The sequence below is a fragment of the Ylistrum balloti genome, unplaced genomic scaffold (assembly GCF_031769215.1).
Source record: "Ylistrum balloti isolate Yb309-2 unplaced genomic scaffold, AGI_CSIRO_Ybal_v1 Utg370662, whole genome shotgun sequence".
NCBI classification, from domain to species: Eukaryota; Metazoa; Mollusca; class Bivalvia; order Pectinida; family Pectinidae; genus Ylistrum; species Ylistrum balloti.
In genome coordinates this window covers 1,830,553-1,852,693 of record NW_026782401.1, presented here as the reverse complement: position 1 = coordinate 1,852,693, position 22,141 = coordinate 1,830,553, and the positions used below count along the sequence as shown (strand labels likewise).

General features: G+C 35.4%; 2 protein-coding genes across 3 annotated transcripts; both read right to left on the bottom strand.

Annotated features, from left to right (window-relative positions):
• Positions 1-2,583: 2,583 nt before the first annotated feature.
• On the bottom strand, positions 2,584-9,800 carry LOC132557350 (rho-related protein racA-like). 2 transcript variants are annotated; one of them, XM_060221840.1, is made up of 12 exons: positions 9,751-9,800; positions 9,125-9,271; positions 8,466-8,656; positions 7,650-7,821; positions 7,216-7,349; positions 6,530-6,638; positions 5,693-5,883; positions 5,288-5,459; positions 4,649-4,888; positions 3,918-4,021; positions 3,558-3,797; positions 2,584-3,067 (listed from the first exon to the last, which is right to left on the bottom strand). In XM_060221840.1, the coding sequence occupies exons 2-12, from the start codon at positions 9,132-9,134 to the stop codon at positions 2,849-2,851; spliced, it is 1,782 nt and encodes a 593-aa protein (XP_060077823.1). In that variant the 5' UTR covers positions 9,135-9,271; positions 9,751-9,800; the 3' UTR covers positions 2,584-2,848. The 2 variants fall into 2 exon arrangements, with proteins under 2 accessions (XP_060077823.1, XP_060077824.1); XM_060221841.1 differs by having other exon boundaries at positions 9,742-9,796.
• A 2,208-nt stretch (positions 9,801-12,008) lies between these two features.
• Positions 12,009-17,875, bottom strand: LOC132557344 (rho-related protein racA-like). Its single transcript, XM_060221832.1, has 10 exons — positions 17,678-17,875; positions 16,874-17,042; positions 16,118-16,251; positions 15,689-15,797; positions 15,206-15,396; positions 14,544-14,739; positions 13,502-13,741; positions 13,263-13,366; positions 12,893-13,132; positions 12,009-12,617 (listed from the first exon to the last, which is right to left on the bottom strand). The coding sequence occupies exons 1-10, from the start codon at positions 17,858-17,860 to the stop codon at positions 12,405-12,407; spliced, it is 1,779 nt and encodes a 592-aa protein (XP_060077815.1). The 5' UTR covers positions 17,861-17,875; the 3' UTR covers positions 12,009-12,404.
• Between the last annotated feature and the right edge of the window lie 4,266 nt (positions 17,876-22,141).

The following is a 22,141-nucleotide window of genomic DNA, read 5'->3' as shown; positions in this document are numbered from 1 at the left end:
AATGGTTAAAGATCATAAAATGAACTTATTTTGTTGGAGGGCGGGGTCCGTCGTGTCTGAGTTTTAACGGTGGGGATCGGCATCTTTACGCAGCACAAGCTACATTTCTCTTATAGATGGGTCACCAAGTGCCAATTTTACCATCGATATTTTTACCAAATTAAGCCTGGAACCATTCTTAGATAATAGGCATATGTATCATGATGTTTTAGACAAATGACTGACCTTCCTGGATTTTGGGCGATACGTTGGTGTGAGTTGGATCGAAGGCAAGGCCCAGTATACGTCATCGAGAGTAACTGTCTTGTATAAAGTTTGCTATAGGATTATGTCTTAATTTGAATTAAACATAAGACGCAATCACAGGTGCATGGCTGACCTCGTGAGGACTGAAAGACAGGCCTACAAGGGTCAACAAGGTGCAAGATAGGTTGATTGATCCAGTCCCTTGAAATACAATGTAGGTACATGTACATTATGTATCAAATATAGCTTTAAATAATCCTGAAATATTTTCATGTCCACGATATATACAAGTATACAGTATTGCCGTCGCACAGCCATTAAGTTAGGTGACACATGTATATGAGTTACTCTACTGAACAGAGACATTGATCTATGATTAGGTATAATGATAAGTTGCAAGTCAAGGTCAGAATTAGTTTATTTCGAATTAATTTCGTCATGTGTTTTGAGAAGTTTTGAGAAAATTTTACTTTAAAATGTACCTGTACGAGAACCTTGTCTAATTGCTGACTGTGGAATTTTACGAAATATGACTGTTTACAACCTATGGTTGAAGTCATTTATTTATGATAATTTTGATCTTTGTTGGGGGTCGTGCTGTCGTTCTCTCTGTGGTATAATCATTTGTAATTAAGTTATATCTTACTTCCTAGTAACTATTTTAAAGTTCAAAACGTGTCGTTGGTTGCCGGTGGGCGACATTGTCTTGCTTTGTCACATATTGTACAGTTTAAGAGATTTTTAAAGTGACCTTATACAACGTTACTACACATTGCGGTATGTCATTCACCAACACCATCAACATATTTATCTGTCTGTCTCATATTTCACATCCACCTGATACTATAGTCAGGACGGGTGTAAATTGTCAGGACCGGTGTAAATAATCAGGACCGGTGTAACTAGTCAGGGCGGGTGTAAATAGTCGGAACCGATGTAAATAGTCAGGACCGATGTAAATAGTCAGGACCGGAGTAAATAGTCAGGACCGATGTAAATAGTCAGGACCGGAGTAAATAGTCAGGACCGATGTAAATAGTCAGGACCGGAGTAAATAGTCAGGACCGATGTAAATAGTCAGGACCGATGTAAATAGTCAGGACCGGAGTAAATAGTCAGGACCGATGTAAATAGTCAGGACCGGAGTAAATTTACTGCAGAAGAGTTCTGTTTCAGACCCCAGAGTGTAGTGTCCGTGGTTAGCTACTGCCAAATACCCCTCACACTACAACCAGTTTTCGTGAGACGTCATGCTTGTCTCGAGGTAAGAAAAATAAGGCTGAGGTGAAGTAGCAGTAGTGATAGACATATGCAATGAGACTGAAATTAGTCGTAAACGTTATGTCCACTCCTGGGCCACATTTGATATCAAGGTGGTGGTGGTGGTGGGGGGGGGACACTAGGAGGGGGGGGGGGGGGGGGGGACCCGAGGAGGGGGGGACACTAGGAAAAGATGTTCTAGCATAATTGGTGATAACGAGACGTAACGTACTTACGTACTTACTTTACAAAGATTTAACTAAATTTGCATTTTGAATGTTGTTGATGAAGTAGAAGGCGCTTAACATTCCGAAACATATTGTCATATTCTCCTTTTACTTTTTCAGTGTAGTTTTTATTTTGTAATTTTATTTCACCCTCATTTCCTCGAATTCATTCTTGTTCTGATGAAGATTATATTGACATGTAGTTTGCCTTGTTGTAATGCTACACCCTATGATAAAAAAAATGTCATGTATCGTAAGTTTAATCTTCAGGTTTGCCGTACTTTTGCATGCCACGTTTAAACTCTTACAAATGGGCCCTGTTAAGAACTTTTAGCAAATTGACGTATTAAAACATAGTCTATTAAGTAACAGGCTAAGTACATATTCTCCTCTGAATTTTAACTTTTGTTGAGTGGATTTTAAGTTACCATACAAACTGCCTGCTACATCTGTGGTCTCTAGTATCAGAATATTCCAAGTGTTATGCTTTATTTCATGTCTACTTTATTTGTTATTAAAGTTACTTTCATTAGTACGTCTATAAAACAATCCTTTCTGGAGTATTTAATCAAATTTACTGTGTTGCGAGCGCGCTGTTTGTATATAATTTGTCATCTCAGCAAAATAAATAAATTTCATAACGTTTTTAATCAAAAACATATTTCCTCATGAGTCGTAAATACCATTAAAATGATATTTCTGGAGGTATATGATAACTGATATCAAGGCAAAGGAGTTAAATATATTTATGTAGTCCAACAATTTGTATACCATATATCTTCCTCCATTACATCTATTAGTATTATGCCCCTCGTTTTCAATCATATCACATCATATACAAATTTGCATCGAGTTTCTACCATATTTTATTAGCGATTCAAATAAATCTATTAGTTAGTAAAATACATTTAATTGCACAAAGTTTATCTATAATCTTAGATATTGCCTTAATACCATGAAAAGATAAGTCACAACTTGAACTTAATTTCCCTTACAGACTTGATAGTTGCTGTAAGCATAAAAAATAAAAACACAATTATCCCTGAACCACTAGAGTAAGAGCAAACGTCCATGAAAGCATTATTTGGCACAGTTTATATATAAATGTAAACACTTTATATGATTGCACATTTAAATGGACTGTTATTTCTTCTCAGCTGCTTGTCATATTCTGCCTTCTCACGCAGATATGATAATGGAGGCCACTGATTCTCCTCAATGTAGTTTTTGTTTTCTTCCTTTAACGAGAGGAATTCCGCCCGCTGTTTGAAAGCCGTGTAGTTTGTGGATATGAAATGAAGGCACCAGCTGCACAACTGCTCTGCGTTGATATTCTGTAAGAGAATTATAAGTGAAAACATGAAATGGCACTTTCATCCATACAGAGTGATGTTTTATGATAGTGGGAACTTCATTCTAACTTTTGGTAACTTTATTATGATGTAGCATAATTGAAAAATATAAACGGTATATACATTTACATATCTATTTGAACATAGTGACCCAACTGACGAAAGAAGACATTTTTTACCTCTGCCCTAACCGGGCCTCGAACTCACGATCTACGGCACCAACTACACCACCCTGACCCCCCCCCCCCCCCCCCCCCCAAAAAAAAGAAGATATTTGGAAGTTGTAGCGATAGACAGCTGGGCATTCTTGCAATGATCATAGTGGCAAATTGTCTGTTATATGATATGAACACCTGGATCGCAATATATCGATATACATGGATACGAATATACCTATCTGTGAGAGGGAATGGATATGAAAAACTGACAAAATATTTTCGACTTAGTATATTGTTTTTATGTATTTATTTACCTGTGATGTTTGTAGAATTCCTATCACATCAATTTCTGCCGTTCCGACATTATTCGCCACACACTTGTCAATTTCCTTGGTAATATACATTTCACACAAATTTGTGAGACGCTTTAGTCCGTATTTATCCGCCAAAACAATAAGTTCCATCACCTCGATATCTTCAATAGGTGCCTGGTCCGTGTATAGGTATTCCAACAGAGCAAGGAAACACTCCACAGAGGTAGCCGGGATATCTACCTTTGTTTAAAATGAAACAGAAAGTACGTAATTAAAGGGTCTGCTAAACGTGATAACCAATCTCAAATATTCTACTGACCTTTAATTATGTGACGTCAACAACGCGATGTCTAAACCTACCATAGAAATAGTCGTTTGTCCTTCCGCGAAATGACCTCTAAACATGGCTGCCATAATTTCACATCTTGCAGTGAGGACACTTTTATGAGCGTACACCTTTATTCCTAAAACAGATGAAAATAATTTGTATTTAAAATACCAACAAGAGGCCCAATGGGCCTATATCGCTCACTTGGCATCACTACTTTTTCACAACTTTATTGATGCTCTCTAATCATTGATATTCAAAAACCTGCACAAAACTTACACCCAAAGCATGACATTATTTAGATTTAATCGATAATTATAACGGCCAAGTAAAATCAATCTCTAATATACTTTTTCAGCCTTACAGTGAAATAGCAATACCATACCCTTTATGATTATTCATATGAATAATTTAAAAGAAACGTTGACGTTCGACGGACGCTGCATCACGGCAATCTTAAGTAGTGATACAGGCCAGGTGAGCAAAACCTGGCACCACGTTTGTCTTAATTACATATGTAGGCCCAGGATACCACCTTATCAACAACATCTGTAATGTATACATTGTCTACATGAATCGTAAAAGATGCCACGTCCTCAATATATGAACCAAGGCAGTGACAACAAAACCTCTGACAATCTCCTCGACGACAAAAGAAAACGAATGTGCAATTCACTCCCTTGAGATCAATGTGGAAACATTACGAATACAAATACGAAGTTTAACTTGTCTTGAAAGTACTTATTGAATATCCAACTGTTACCTTCCACATTGAAAGTGACATCAGCTGTCTCTGGTTTGTTGAAATAGAGTTCCTTCATTATTTGTCCTCTCTCCTCAGTTAAGAAGGTGCTTATGCTTGGATTGAATATTCCCTGCTCGCCAAGACAGTTTTGACAAATCTCTGTCAGTCTATGTAGTTCGAATATTTTGGATACTCTTATGATGTCAGCGAGGTCATTCTGGTCAATCATGTTCTGGTCGTTGGTTAGTTCAGGTACACCTGTGAAATCATGCCATATAGATTTATGTGAAATCAATATAATAATCAAATCAGTTTTCTTTTTTTTTCAATCTCAGTTTTTCGATACTGGGCTTTTCAAATAAATCCTCACTAGCGTATCTTGTTATTTGTTGGCACTTTCTTTATTTCTTCTTCTTTTTTTATCTCCAGTATATGCGTAAAACAGACATGCTATCCCCTAAATAATTACAAATATTTACATGGCGGGTGTCGTCAGTGAAGCCAATGAAGCAAAAGACTCTTATCCTTCCGGAGCATGTGGTCTTATTCTCCTTGTACATTTTTATGTTAATGTTTTATTGAATTATTAGGTTTAAGTTTAGATTATGATTGTGTTGTTCTCGTTGGGATTTTTTTTTTGCTTGTTTTTTTACGTACCAGAGTACAGAAATTGTAGGATTTTGGCAAATGTATGGTGTTTGATATCAGAACTGATTTCCACCATAGTGTGACAGCGACCTTGACTCAATATATCCTCTTTACTCCTGTCTTGGTCGTAAACTGCTAAGATTCCTTCCGTCTGGACAGAGTTACCCACTGTAGTTTTCATCTGAGGGTTAAGAAAACATTACTACCATTTTTCGTGGATGGAATAGAATTGCGGGAAATATTCTTGTTTCAAGCTTTTGTTGAAAACTGAGTGATGAAAATGAGTGATAACTTGTATAACATCTTATCAAAACCTCCGACTTTCAACATAGCAGGCATACATTTGTGTGTTATGCATACCACACTTACATATTTGTTTTGTAAATTCAATATATTTCAGTATAACTATGATACCTTCTTTGCGTTCACTGTTCCAAAGACTCGTCTGAAGTATGTAGAGGATGAACACAGAACTGTCTTGTGTGCGTCCAGATTGTGTTGTCCACGTATCACGAATGTAACGTCAGCATGTACCGGGTTCTCGTGCATTGCCATCCAGTCTTGCGCAAATCGTGATGGTTCAACTTCAATCAAAGGTGCCTTGACTGCCAATCAAAAAATATGTTAATTCATTTACTATTTACCGTGGTGAAAAAAAGAATATTAACATCGCCTAACATTTTTCAATTTAGTCTGACGTAAAAACACAAAATGTTAGATACCAGTTACAAGGCAGTCTTGTCAATATTTTTATTGTTTTCACTTTGAACCCTCAAACAACTTTAACACCAATGGCTGACAGATTGAAAATTTGAATTTCTTTTCTTTATATAACAACATATCAACGAGTAAAGTATCATATTTTCTCGTAATATTTCGGACAGTAACACATGATCTTTTACTGGATTTTAATTCTGGTTTTGTTTTTTGTTTTCAAAACGATAGTTTTCGCATCATTCTTGTACGAAACCACTGACTTGATTGTAAGTTAAATAACGTTACTGCAAGTTCAGGTAGATAGTAAAATTTAACCTTTGTGTTTTGTTTTCAATTAAAGAATTAACATATTTAAATGTAAGTGTAAAGTTTATTTTCTATGGAATCTAGTTCTAATTACGATGATAACAATGAGGGAAATTGCGGTCCTTTCATAATTAAGAATGAAAAATATAGCCATTGTTTCAAACTAGTAGCTGAAAAAGACCCGTAACTGAAAAAGACCCATCACCTAAAGCATTTACAGCAACTTACTGACTGAGGGTCTCACAGGAGGTTCTAGACTTTCTCTCTTCACACAACAGAAAAGCCCTCGGTGAGACCGTTTTGTCTTCGTTGGTAATGAACTCACCACTACGCGGGCCTGTAATGAAAATTTACTTTAGGCAATTTTGGATCATTTTATTTGTCCGTCGAAAGTGCGCACATTGGAACATTTTGTCATTTAAAATGCATTGCAAAGAGAGCGTGAATGATCGTCGTATATTGATAAGCGACATGCAATATTGATATCAAGTAAGATTTGTCAATGAGTCTGGCCTCCGCGTAAATGTGACCAAAATTAATCTGCCGCACAAAAGTGCATGTTCAATATAATTTGTACATACCTCCCATCTTGTACATTAACAGGCGTCATAAATAATTGAACATTTTCCCCAGATACAGAATACATTACACGCATTGTTCCATTGTAAATGATCTCATAGTTATAGTGAGAGATGATACGTATGGAAACCGTTAAATTAGCGAATGGATTTTCTGTAGAAGCCCACTTTAAGCAATTTACTTGTAAACGTGATCAACAGAGACCAGTTATCACAATTTCAAAAAAAGGGTATTGGGAGCACATATATGTATATGGAGGATACCAGTTAAAGAAGGGTGAAGAAAAACTCATTTCATCCGTGCAGTCTTTCTTTTGCATAGTAAGGAAAACTTACTGCTGTATCAAAAACATCACTTAAGCCCTGTTTGGTTAGCGCACTGGTTTCTACATAACAAAGTCCCAAATCTGTGGCAAACTTTGACGCTTCATCATACGACACCAGATCAGATACACTTTTATATCGTAAATCTACAAGACAGACAATGACAATTAATTTGGTGAATGAGATTTATGATATATAAACGATATAAATGTACAATGATTTATTATGAAAAAAGTTTTCAGCGTCGAAATAAGTGTTTCAAATTAAGTTTTGGTGCCATCGTGAGGTTGAACATTCAAATGATTGCCTTTCATCAGTATACAGATAAAAATATCTTAAAATTAATGATATATGAACAACATCAAGAAGCAAATTCCTTACTTTTGACAAAACGACCTTATCAAACGATTTGTATAAATTTGTGAAAATATTAGGATTTCTTTTACCTATTTGGCAACCAACGAGTACAATAGGTGCATGTGGACGATATCGCCTTATTCCAGGAATCCATTTTATAGTCACATTTTCCAGGGTTTCGCGGTTCTCTACCGAAAAGCAAACGAGAAATACATCCCCATTTATGTATAATAGTGGCCTCAGACGCTCATAGTCTTCATCCTGTGAACAATACAAGGATGTTAAGAGGACAGTATGGAAAACTGAAATTAATCAGGCCAACGAAGAGAGCAAAGGCGATGAAGAGGAATGCAATTGTCCTTCTGTGTCACTTGGTTTTGTTATCTTTTCAAGCTTATTCGTATAAATATTTCGTACGTTCATAACTTGCCATGGTATACTAAAAAAGTAATCGATTTTAAGTAGTATTTATAGAGTAGAAGCTGAGGATTTCCCTGATAACGTCCGAGTAGGTAATGACGATAAGTTGTAATTTGTCCTTTGGGTTGATGTATCATTATTGTAAATAAAAAGTGACACACCCAATGTTTTCTGGTTATGTTCTTATTCCAGCATGCTTTAGTTCAACCATTCACCTTTTACATAGGATACCAGTGAAAATATATTTTCAGTATAACACTACATTTAATACAGTCGGTACAAACTACTTAGTTTCAATATCTCGAATTGGGAATTCAGTACAATACTGACAAACTCCAATATCACAACTGAAAAACGAATATAAAGAACTGTATTACAAAGTGTAGGCGCCATGTCAATTCTTTCTTCCTACGAGCATACAAGGCATAAGGATCAGGAGACATAATAATACTTGAAGACTGAAAGGATAAGCATGTTTAACTTACACAATTTCCAAGCGTGTCATTTAATTCTACGTCGATCCATGTTTCGCCGACCTCAACAGCTGTGACGTAAGTGTCGAATAATGTTGGTATGTAACCCTGTGGGTATCTTTGAGTGGTATACGAGAGAAGTAAACACGTTTTCCCCACCGCGTGATCTCCCACAGTGATTAACTTTATCTTCCTCATGGGTTCTATCATATGCAAAGAAAAATCATACATCAACTTATAGTGGTAATTGTATTTGTATTTAACCAGAAAATACGTTCGGGACAGAAGGACAAAAGTGGTTCGCCACTTTAGTTCAGCCTTGCCAAAAAAACAGCTTATATTTTAAGACACTGATTAAGTGTTCTATTTATGCTGCAATTTTGATTGAAAAATAATGAAATCAAAAGTTCAACTGTTGTGTTGCTCAATGTCTGTTTATCTGACGTTGACGTTACACTGAAGTTTGCCTGATGATGTATGCCAAAATAATTGCTCCGCGCAGAAACATAGTACAAATTGTCAACGAATATGACAGCAATTTTATGAATTTTGGTAAATAACGTTTTCCATAACAACATATGAAATCGTTTATTTCAACAGTTCTTTTAATGTAAAACCTTTTTGAGTATTTTTTAGTAATTTCAGTAAGTAATTCTGTCGAAATAACGCACCTGCTAACATACAGCTGTTTTCTGTTACTTCCGAATACAGCAAACATGTAAGTGGCAGGTGTATTCAGACGATGGCAGCGCCAGTAGTATCATAGGTATTACGTCTGACATTTCTGGTCTATCTATATGTATTTATGTTTAAGTGACCTGAAAATGGAATCATGAGACACTATAATTATCTCTACAAATGATTTCACTTAAAATGTCCTTAAAAGTTAATTATGGCATTTGGTTGATAATAAAAAACACTACGCTGAGACCGTCTCTAAATGGGCTTGTGCAAGTCTATGACCCATATCGCGGTGTTTTGATACGTTCGCCCTGTTTGCCACGATATGGAGAGTTGGCTTTCATAGGCACATAATGCAGTGTATTGTTTTAACAAGTGTCATTATCGCAGAAACAAATCACTCTGTTTTAATACACAGACACCGATCGGAAATTGTTTTCAGTAAGATATTATGAGTTAGTAGCATCATACCAAGGACTTGTAGACGATCTATATCTGACTCCATGATTAAACGTCTCTGATTAATCTTAACCCACAAGAAAATAAAATGTACACTACATCTTCCATCTGCACTAATATCTTATGGTTGATAAGCCAATGTCCATACCTCACTTACTATTTTGTATTCCATGAATCTCTGTGCTGTGTATCACGTAGAAAGACTTCCTGTCAAAGCCACCAGTTTCATTAAATCTAAATATAGCTCGAGGAGTTCATTCTATATATGTTAACCAATCATATCGTTGAAGTATTTACGCTGATGGTATAACGCCGAGACTGTACTGAAATACATAACGAGTGCCAGAAGAAGCATGGAAGCTTCATTATTGATCTACTAGAGTACTTTTAATTAAATGGTATTGATGTTCAAAATAAGCAAATGGAATCAAATCACGAGAGATACATGTTTGTGAGGAAATTTGATGCCCGATTTTCTATTTCACTCTAGCGTCTAAATATTTAAAACGGCATTCCTTAACCATTTCACTGAATATCGCCACCATGTGTGTAATTAGTTTTTCTTCCTGCACTTCTTCTGAGATGTAATTATGTAATTGTCAGCAATGTAAATAACGACATTTCATCAATAGCATTTTTTCAATATAAATGTAAACTCCAGTTTATGTATATACCTGTAACCCGTCATTTTCTAACTTTCTAAAGTTGTAATGTCGTTTACAGAAAATCTATACGAAACAATACAATTTAATTATATAATGATAATTTATATCCATCACATCACTGAATTAAATACATATACAAAGTTACACAATAGAGTATTTGTACCAACCTCTCCATATCACTGTATACGTTTATCATTTTAATATGAAATCTGACTCGTCTTAATTGAAAATAATAGATTTTATCGGAAGGCCGTTATTATTGCATTTTGTTGCAGATGAAGTTTTGGAAAGTGTCAGGTATCCTAAGAACCCAAAAATAAGATGCAGCTTGTTTTCTTTAATAGTAAACAAATCAGTGTAAAACACCCTTGTATTGTATTGGATATTTTAATGTACAATATTTCAAAGTAATGTTTAAATCATTTGAAATACATTCTGTGTAATCAGTCCTTTGACTGTTCTTACACATCTCTACAAATTTCCTCACTGAATTCTACTTACGGTAAACTTGCCTGCCACTTTATTTATTCGATAAACGGCGCTGTTCAAAGCACACATATGAACTGAAGGTTCTTTTGAAATCAACCAACATTAAACGTTTTTGTTGCTATTAGTGCAGTACCTATCTATTTCAATCAGTTTGTATATTCCTCATTCACCTCCAAGGTTTCAACACTTTAGTTTAAGAGTATCAATTACAAGTTCTAGAAAGACCAGGAATCTGCATGATGCAGTTTAATCTAATAACTGACTTTACTATCTGATTCTAAATTTTCATTGGAAGGTGCTTTTGTCTTGAAGTGTGTGCTTTGTATAATCCTTTTTGGGTTGCCAGGGCATAAGTATCAGCAGTACGGCCAAAACCATATTGTTATAAATCTACTTACACTTCAAAGCTGAAATAAAATGTTTTTAGAATTCCAATTACTGGTGTCATTAAAACAGTGACACAAATGGATATTGTGACGATAAAAGAGTTTTCATATCATCACCATAATATATATTGTAAATGAAAATACTTTCCCGTCAAGTATATTCCGTCACGTAGAAAATTTAAAAACAATAATGGGAAAGTTTAATACCTTCTTATTAATAGTCAGTCCTGACACAATTGAGATAAAGGGAGATTTCCTTGAATCGAAACTTTCACTCCACAATATAAGATATGTCGACTATATTTAGAATCATCATTTGTTCTAGAGCTTTTTTTTTTACGTTTTCTGGCAAAAGAGATAATGTGCCATTTAAGAGATTCTCTTACTACATAATGATATTTTGTTTGAATGATATTTGCAATGTCATTATTTTTAATACATACAAATGTACGTTGAAACAAATGTAAACAAATCTTTACTTATTACAAAGCTTATTTTAAATGATATAATTTTCAACGTAATTTTAAGATTGCATTTGTATTGTTAAAGTTAACCTGCGGGAAAAGCACCGAAAATACGACGTAAATCCATATATCTATAATTCCATTTAAACACGTACAAACGATGTCTAATTAATTATAGGAAGTTTATTTTTCTGTTCGTAATAATTATCTCATTGATAATGTTACTATCCAGATAGATGTGTCTCAAACGTTAAGATTTATCTATAAAAGGAGATTTTTGCATCATTAATCACGAAAGAAAAATTCATTTTCCAAAGCATTTGCTTATGTTCCTCGCTGAAAATATCAAACGCACTTTGAGGTTAAAGCAACATCGCATTTTAATGAAAATGATAACAACATTGCCTATAACATTACATAATAATAAAAACATAATATATTTTAACTGGTCTTGCATGATATAAACAACACTTCCAAAAACAATGTGTACGTAAAATAATCACCATGCAGTTAACGATGCTCTGTTACACATTTTAGATAAACAAAGATAAAATAAATAAAGGCCGTACCGATTCATTCATTCATTCGTTCATTCATTCGTTCTACTACACACCTACAGGTGTTATCTGTCTTAATGATTTAATGATTAAAATGTTTCACTAACGTTATGACATATGGTTCAGAACATCAACCATTTGATACAAAGAATAAGACCTCACCATTCGGGAACAAATGAGTATACAGACAGAATTGTTTCTGGGCTTTATCCCACTAGTCAGAATAGGACTATCATGATAAGGCACAATTTTACATAATGAAACATTTGTCTCCTTTTGATTTCCATTTCTTTTCGTACTGTTCCACCTCGCGTAGGTAAGAAACAGGAGGCCACTGATTTTCTTCAATGTATGTTTTGTTTTTTCCTTTTAATGACGAGAATTCCCTCCGATTCTGGAATGCTGTGTAGTTTGTTGAGATAAAGTGCAAGCACCACCCTGATAGTTGTTCTGCATTGTAATTCTGTAATCGGAATGAAATTTTTTAAAAAATGCTTATTTAGGTTCCAAACGCAATATACCATGGCGCCGGTTAATGAATTAGGATGTAGAAGGTGTATTGTGCTATTAAAATTGTTCTTATTTACAGATTTATTGGAGATTATCATATTCTATTCTATTATTAAACGTTGATATATAAAAAAGACAGATCTCAGACCATTGCAATCATCATACGTCTACGGGGATGAATAAAGGTTTTACTGTAGATGCAGAATCGTTTAAGAATATTTGTTTTACCTGTGATGTGTGCAAAAGTCCAATGACATCAATCTCTGCTTTTTCTATGTTTTTAGTTACATTTCTTTCGACTTCTTTGGTGATGTATAATTCACACAGATTCAAGAGACGTTTTTGTCCGTATTCATCCGAGAGAACAACTAGTCCCACCACCTCGATCTCTTCAATAGGTGAATGATCTGTGTACAGGTATTCTAACAGAGCCAGGAAACACTCGGCGGAGGTACCTGGGATATCCACCTGAAGTACCAAAGAATGAAAACTACATGTATTACCACACATGAGATTTCCACCAAAGTCTTCTTACAAAATTAATCTATATAAAATGTAGAACAACCGTTTGAATTAGTTATAACAATCTCATACCTACCTCAGACATCGTAGATTGTCCTTCAACAAAGTGACCTCCAAACATGGCCGCCATCACTTTACACCTTGCACTTAAGACAGTTTTGTGTGCGTATACAGTTCTTCCTAAAATAGAGGAAATTCTAGTATTTTATTTATTATATTTTATTTCACACAACTTTTACTTGTGGATTATACCGCGAGTTCATAAATGGAATTGTCCATTGGTTGCGTGCAATAGCTGGCTTAATGAGGCCTTACCTTCTACCCTGAAAGCAACATCAGCCATTTCAGGTTGATTAAAGTAGAGTTCTTTCATCTTTTGTCCCGTCTCATCATTCAGGTAAGTACCTATACTTGGATTCAGGAATTCCTGTTCGGTAAGACAATTTTCACAAATTTCTTTCAGTCTCGGCAATTTGAAAATATTGGATACCCTGATAAGGTCATCTAGGTCTTCCTGGTCAATCTCGTCCTCATCGTCGGTCACTCGGGGCATACCTAGAGAAACATAAATATCATGTGTAACATCTTCCTCACAGTTATCACGGATATACAGGATTGTGTATCACAGTATTTACTCGAAGGAACTTCAACAATAATTTACTTTCTTATCTACTAATGCAAACACTGTAGTATTGTATTTGGATTTGTTTCAAAATATCGAATTATCGACTTATGCTGTTCAAATGTCGCAGTAGATTCGATATCGATGGGCCTGTTCCTATTATCACGATTTTCGTGCAGGAAATCGTCAACCGGCAAACAACTCGTAACACATGAAATAATTGGGAAGTTTTACGCTTACTATGAAGATCTCATTTAGTGACATTCTATTTCATTGTGTGATATAAAGCTGGACATATATGATACTCGTTAGTTTGCTTTTGGTGCCATTGTTGTATGCCTTGTTCAGATTTGAGAACATGTAATTATTTGCTTGAACTGACCAAAATTTACATGGCTGGTGTTGTCAATGAAAAAGACGCTTTCTCTTCCGGAACACCTAGTTTTATTTTCCTTGTACTTTTACAGAGTTCAGTTTCAGTTTCGATCATAATTAGTTGACATGTTGGTTTTTTCCTTGTTCCCTCTCTCACTTTTTATATTTTTTCCCACAACTTTAAATTAACGTTTCTCAAACACTAAAGTAAAACTTGCCGTTAATCATCTGTTATCAGAATGTTTTATAAAATATTTCTTATCTAGAGACTTGCATGTCATATTTAATAAACAAAAAAACCCTAACATTCCTTATTGAACTTGCAGCACTGGTACAGAAATAATCACAAACCCTTCTTACCTGAGTAGAGGAATTCCAAAACTCTGACAAATGTTTTGGGTCTGATATCGGAACTGAGTTCCACCATTGTATGACGATGGCGTTGATCATCAGTGCTTTCCTTGTCATATACCGCTGTAATCCCCTCGACAAGTCCAGAGTTCAGATCTTCCATGCTAAAGTTGCTCAAGGATTCTATTTGTTTCAGCTGTTCGCTCTACAATCGACAAGAGTGGTTATTTACTACCTATGATCTACAAAAGTGTGATATTACTAAAAATTGGATCGAAATGTGCAAAATGTCAACAGTCAAAACCATGTCTTGTTACATTATGGAAGGAAGGTCAACCAAAGACAAGCTGAAAGTGTTCTTAACTTTAACTTAAATTTAAAAATGATACTGAGATACCACTCTATAGATATCAACAATAAATATTTCATTGTTACAATAAACATATTGTATAGGAGTGGTAGTAATATCAATTTAATTCTTGTAATAGTTGCTATTTTTTACTTTAAGGGAACCTGTTTTCGTGGTTTTCAAGAATGGAATAAAGACGCAAAAAACAATATCCTTACAACAATAAAAAAGTAAATGGAATTCTGCTTCAGAACTTCGTGAAAATCATATTGGCATCAAAATATCAACCGGAAAAGTACAATGAATGTTTAAAAATGTTTACTTTATTTGATGTCATCATTCCAAAGACACGTCTGAAATATTTTGATGCTGAACACAAAACTATCTTATGTGCGTCCAGGTTGTGTTGTCCATTAACGACGAATGTAACGTCAGCATGCGCCGGGTTCTCGTGCATCGCCATCCAATCTTGTGCAAATATTGATGTCTCAATTTCAATCCATGGTGCTTTGCCTATGACAAACGACAAATAGCATTGTTAGTAAATGAATGTTTTGTTTTTGCATGATTAGAGAGACAATATGATAAAGAGCAGTGTATATACGTTACAACATTCTTTTTCGTGAATATTCCTCAGTTGCTTCTAGTAGTGACGAGTTCTATCGGGACGAAACCGCTCCAGGATGCAGTTTAGGTAATCATTTAGCTCTGCTTTACCTTATTCTAAATTTGTACTGAAAAATGTTATTGCACAATCTTTTGATATTTTCGGATGCCGTCACAATATACTTTCATATTAACTTACCGGCTGGGGGCATCACTGGAGGAAGGGGTACTGTTTTCTTCCTTCTTCCGAAAGAAAATCCGTAAGATTTTCTATCTTCCTTCGGTGATGACCACAGGGCTTCCCGTATCTGCAATGTAACGTACAGAGAAGTGAATATCAAAATAATTTCACACCCGCAAATCTACATGCTTTAAATATGCATGCAGCACAGAAAATTATCAACTTCTTAATGGTACATGATGACAATCAATATGCATCTACATAATCACAATGTATATAATAACAATCCCTTGAAACCTGTTGGAGTTTTTACTTTTAATGATATCAAATACCTTTCAATTACGTAATGAAAAAATAAAACCGCTCACGAAATTTATAGTAAATGTCATATTCTTTCACACGGATGCTTTTCCACAACGTATAATGTACAATTTCAACCCTACCTACCGCATTATCAAAACAATCCTTCAGGCCCTCCTGTGTTAACGCACTGGTTTCTTGGTATTTCAAACCCAGATCTTTGGCGACTTTTGCACCTTCTTCAGTTGTCACCAAGTCACATGAGCTTGTATGTCGCAAATCTAAAAATATCATTAAATACCATCAAATTAAAAATTAAATGAATCTTGTATATTAAACTCAGGTGTCGTAATTCTCAAAAACCATTAAAATACCACTAAGGTTATAATGCTTTTTATGTATTAACCGATCAAACATAACATCAACTTTATACTTCGGAACTCTAACTTGAAGCAATGAACCTCCTTGTTGAGAATGATTCACCATTACATTTACTAGGTAGCCAATTACGCCGTATGCGATCACGTCAAACATCAAAATATCATATGTAGCTTTGTGTTTAATATATGTTACTGTATGTTTTCTGATGACATAAGGGTCAACATACCATCCACTTGGTATCGGGCTGAGTTAGCATCAATTATAGGGAAAGTTCTTTTATCATATAACGTTCATAGTATTTCTAAATTGTCATGATTGTTTCTTTCCAACTGAAATATGTTTGATAAGGAACAAGATAAAGAACAAGCAGAGAATATGGATCTTAAATTCCAGGAATGCAGCATACCAAAGCTAGGTGGACATAGCGCATACGTGGTTTATTGAACCTTAACAACAGTTCACCAAGCATGCCGGAAATAGCAATGCATTTTTACTATCGTTACAGACAGAATTGTATCTTACCTATTTTACAGGCAACGATTACGATAGGCGTATCTGGACAGTAGTGCCTAATTTCTGGAACCCACTTCTCTGCCACATTTAAAAAGGATCCTCTGCATTCTATGGAAAAACAAATGAAGAAGACATCTGTCTGTGGATAGGACAGTGGTCGTAGACGGTCATAGTCCTCCTGAAAGTGGATAAAGCAGAAATGTCAACACTCAATGCTGTAAATGTGGTCATTTTTGGTAAGATTTTCATTTCGCGATGTCCGGCTATTGTTTTGTTGGGTTTATCGCCCCGTAAACAGCTGAAGGGGTCTCTCCTAGAAGTAGTTGGTGGCTACCTCGCCTAAAAACATACGGGAGGCCCGCCTTATGCCATCCATAGCAGTTAGGTTAATTGTCTTTCTCAAGGATACAACCATTACAACACAGACAGATAAGTTTTTCAGCTTTCCGAGAAAAGACAAACCGCCACGGGTAGGGAACGTCGAAACTCTGATCTTTTCGAGGGCTGATTTAATTTAAAAAACCAGCTAGGCATGACCTGTTTCACCATTTCTATCACAAATACATCTTTTGTTTTGGTTTTAACTTTAATTTGATAAAACCATGACAATCTGATGTATGAAAATGTATGAAAACGCAAACATCAACAGCAGAGTAACTATGTGTGAACATAATCCTAAACGTAACATCTGTTGGAAAAAATCATTTTCTTTTCAAATAAATGCTGACATGCTAACTTCCTTTGATATATTTCGATTAAACGCTGAACTTGATTTTCATTCTAACGGACAGATTAGACAGTGTTTATACGTACCTGTCCCGCTGTGTCCCACAGACCTACACAGACAGGCTTTCCGTCCACCATAACGTTGGCCGAGTGGTTGTCAAACACTGTTGGTACGTACTCAGCCGGGAAAGAATTGGTTGCGTAAGAGATCAAAAGGCAGCTCTTACCAACCGCACCATCTCCAACAGTTACCAACTTTAGGTTTTGCATTGTTCCTGTGATATAGAAGATACTTACAATTAGTTTTGTTAGCCTGGGTAATATGCTTTCCATACATTATTACTTTTCAAATATTGTTTTTATATCAATACTTTCTTCTTTGTAAAAAGTATACACATAAAAACTGAAGTGCCTTTTATCACGATTTTATAAAAACCGGAAAGCGTTTACTTTCCTGGAACACCTGATCCTATTCCACATGTACTGCCTCCTTGTAAATCTTTCCTTAGGTTCATACTTTGCTCCAGATTCATCAGTTTTGAATACGAATCAACTATGCTGTTTTTAATAGCATATATTTTCTTTATTGTATTGCTTAAATCAAGTAAGAAATCTCTCCGATTAAAGTCATGTAGATGTAGTTTCCGTGCATGTGTGCTAGTCAATAATTCTGACACTTCTTCTTGAGCAACATGACATTTCTGATCAGAAAAACTTGTGTAAGTCTAGTATGGTGTAAAAACAAACTACGTCACTGTCTGCAGATCGTAGTGTTTACAACTGATTCATACAGAAGTTAATTACTTGCGGAATAAATTAACATAGAATATTTCATGTTCACCCAATACATACATGTACATTTCTTTGTCTCTTCTACGGCATATATATTACAATATAATGATTAATTCGTTAAGAAAATACATGAATGTTCGCTGTCTTGCATGTTCATGTAGAATGAATGAAATATATTCTTTTATATAAAAAAGGTGTAGGATGATAACTACATATAAAAACAAATAGAAATCATGATTGGGAACAAATAAATACGATACTGATGATCAGACGTTACCTGTTTACTCCAGATCTCTTCGACACATACGGTTCCGATGTATTGGAAAATGTTTACAGAGGCCGGACAACACCGCAATATGTACTAGTTAGGAATTCTAAATATAGCTCAACGCCTGCTTCTATATCTGTAGACCAATCATATCGTTGTAGAGGATACCGCTAAAAATAGAAATGATCTCTTTGCTATTTCAATACATTTTATCAATAAATCTTATATATATAATATATATATGAGACATGATGTATTGTAATAAGACTTTTTCTTGTGCGGTAAATTCAACGTACCTAGAATTTTGATTCTAAAACAAAATGTCTGAATGTAGTAGTAGATGTTTGTCCGGTATCGGACGCTTCTGCTGAAACACACAAACTCCATTGTATTGAATAAAGTCTAACTATGCATTGTAAGTCATTGGTAAGTATATATATATAATCTTGCATATCTAATTTATTGTTCGTCTGTTTTTTCTGTCTACTTTGTTTCTTTCCGTTTTGTTTGTGCCAGTGTTGGACCTACTATTTTTGTTTAGTTCTCCAATGGTCCACCGTAACAACCATAATTACCCCTATTGTTTTTTTTAATGTTCTATGTATATGATGTAATTAATGTAATATTTGTGTCTTGAGGAGCAGGTTGCCTCGATAATGTGACAATTCGCTTGTCCCTACTATTGCTATTACTTCATTGATCATATATATGAATGACTAGTCATGGTTTAGTCCAATTTATATTTTCAGTCTTTAAACTTGAAATAAGTGTTACGACAAGAAATTCTTTGACCACGTCCGACGTATATACCGACCAGAATTGGAGGTCAAGGACACGATGCTCTTCTACATCGGCCGTTTATCTCCATATTTTTCTACAACGAAACAAACCTGGAAAGCCTTCCACACAGCTATATGATAAACATGATGATTTCAATTCACCTATTGTACATTTTACATTCCTTGATAGCAACAATCCTGCCTTCCAAACCATTGGTGTTTACATGTCACAGTTGATTCGATATTCAAGGGCCTGTTCCCATTATCACGATTTTCTTGCAAGAAGGACAGAACCCAATTCATTCACATTACACGAAAGGATTTCGTAAAACGCGTTTTACACTCCTATCTCAAAACCAGGTGTAGCCAAAAGACTGTATTTCATTTATGACTTCAACATAACATCGACCTGGGACTACGAGTTTTCATCAATTCGTGCAGAGGTCTAATTCTACAGCAATGTCTTCGTTATCGGTTTCGTCCTTCAATCGTAACACCAAGGACTTGCTTTGTCGACAAGTAAGCAGCCATGCCAGCTGATACATCAGTTGATGACTTCACGGTTCAGTAGCTTACGACAGAGAAATAACCTGGAGTGTAGTTTCTTATCCGTCCCTGATCAAAACAACCACCGTTTACTGGCATTCTAATAATCAATATACAAATGAGAAAAAGAAATTGTATATACTTAAATCGATTATAATGTTAAAAAACACTACGAGTAAAAGAAATTGGGTATACTTAAAGCGACTATAATGTTAAAAAACACTACTATTTTCCAATAGTATGTTACAAAACTAAGACTTTCTGTTAATTACTAACATTAAAAGTCACTGCAACCACTTTTTTTTTTATTGATATCTAAAAATAAAGAACGTAAACATTGCGGTCTTGATCTAATCCATACATTACCTCTCGTAACCCTGATGCTGCGCATGCATATAAGCCTCGAAAGAAGCAATATGGCGGACGCAAATACGAAAAAGCGACGGGGACCTAAACGTTACCTTACAGAAAGTGCCAGAAAGAGTAAAACTTTATTATGGATATATTTTATTATTCATAAGCCGAATTCTCAATTTACCGATGTTGAAATCTAAGGTAATAGCCGCTCTAAAAATTCAGTAAATGAAAGTATTTCTCTCATTAATAATTTCAAAATCCTTTTTTTTAAAGTATTCAAAGCGTGCCCGATTAGCATAAACTTAAAATTTTGCTTCCGTAACACATCTCCAGTTAGATCATGTTTTTCTCTCTCTCCGAGTTTCGCACCATGGCGATGCATTCTACCTGAATTGTAAAAAATTTGGTGTTTATCGGTAGTACCGAATGCACTATAACAGAAGATAATTGTTTTTCCGGAAAGAATTTTACCAGGAAAATGCCAAGTATGGGCGAAAATGAACATTTTGAAGCTAATGGGTTGCAAGAGGTTGGAATATGAGCGTCCGCGTTCGATTTGCTGTTATCCGAACTACAGCAAAGGAACTCGGAAGATTTGGAATTTTTTCTCCATTGAACGCTGTCCCTACCAAATTTAGAAAAAAGAACTGATTGCTATAGCAGAGGAATTTTAAAGAATTTACCATTTAGCTATATCCTCTATAAGGCCGTGCCAATGCCGCTCCAGGGGACCGACACCAACCATTTTCTACAAAACTGATTCCTCTTCTTCCACAGACCTTTAGACTGAGCTGGGATAATCCTGGCATTCTTGGAGAATAAGGATTAGAACAAATTTGCTCCATTTGCTATTTTGGGCCCTGCCCCTCCCACTCCATTGCGCCCTGACCCACTGTTTACACAAAACAAATTTCTGTCATCCAAGGCTGCTCTAGACCAAATTTTGTCAAGAAAAACCCTTTATACAAAATTGAATTTCATCACATAAACATGTCTCAGAACAAATTGGGACAAAATCTGGATATAAAAAAAGGAAACTTTTTAAAAACTTTGGCCTTTTTCCCATATTGGTCCCCGCCCATTCCTTTTTCCTGACCATGATCCACTGTTTATACAAAGTTTATTTCCTTTCATCCAAGGATTATCTTACATTTCAACAGAAGGAGTTATAACAATCTGCTTTATTTTTACTATGTTGACCAGACACTCTGGTCCCTTGAGGTCGACACGACCTGTTAGTAAAAAAAAAATTCTCTTAAATCAATTATGCTTCAAACCTTATCCGGTGAAAATCCAAGAAAAGAATGATTTTTAAGGTTTTTTTTCTCCGCTTTTTTCAATATTTGGCCCTGCCCCTCCTGTCACCAGGACCAAGAACCCACATTTATACAAAACTGATTTTCTTCACATAAGGATGCCAGGGTCTAAATTCGGACAGTATTCTGGCATTCATACAGAAACATTTGAAAAAATGCTCTCTTTCTCGTATTTAGCCCCACCCTTCTTACCCTCAGAGGCCGAGACCTACTGTTTATACACACTCGGTTCCTCTTCGCCTAAGGATGCTTTTAACCAGATCCAAATCCGTTCTGCTGGTTAGGACTTTCAGTGACTTTGTAAAGTTGATGGAAGTCGGACAAATAATGTGCAATGGTATGAGCTTGCTTTCATTTGGACCAAGTGGGGTAAAAATTGTGAAACAAGGTAATAACTTATATTTATCATTCTTGTTGGTCTGGGTTGAAGCACAAAAGGAGTCATTAGTTGAAGGAAACAGGAATACAGAAGTAACCAAGGACAGGTAAGTGA

Excerpts from the sequence above, each read along its gene's own strand:
- LOC132557350 (XM_060221840.1), bottom strand. Across the intron at positions 7,350-7,649 it reads ACTCGTTGGTTGCCAAATAG|ATTTACGATATAAAAGTGTA; the intron begins GTAAAAGAAATC and ends TCTGTCTTGTAG. Across the intron at positions 5,460-5,692 it reads GAACAGTGAACGCAAAGAAG|ATGAAAACTACAGTGGGTAA; the intron begins GTATCATAGTTA and ends CTTAACCCTCAG.
- LOC132557344 (XM_060221832.1), bottom strand. The coding sequence starts at position 17,860 with ATGCAAAACCTAAAGTTGGTAACTGTTGGAGATGGTGCGGTTGGTAAG. Across the intron at positions 16,252-16,873 it reads AATCGTTGCCTGTAAAATAG|ATTTGCGACATACAAGCTCA; the intron begins GTAAGATACAAT and ends TGATATTTTTAG. Across the intron at positions 14,740-15,205 it reads GAATGATGACATCAAATAAA|AGCGAACAGCTGAAACAAAT; the intron begins GTAAACATTTTT and ends TGTCGATTGTAG.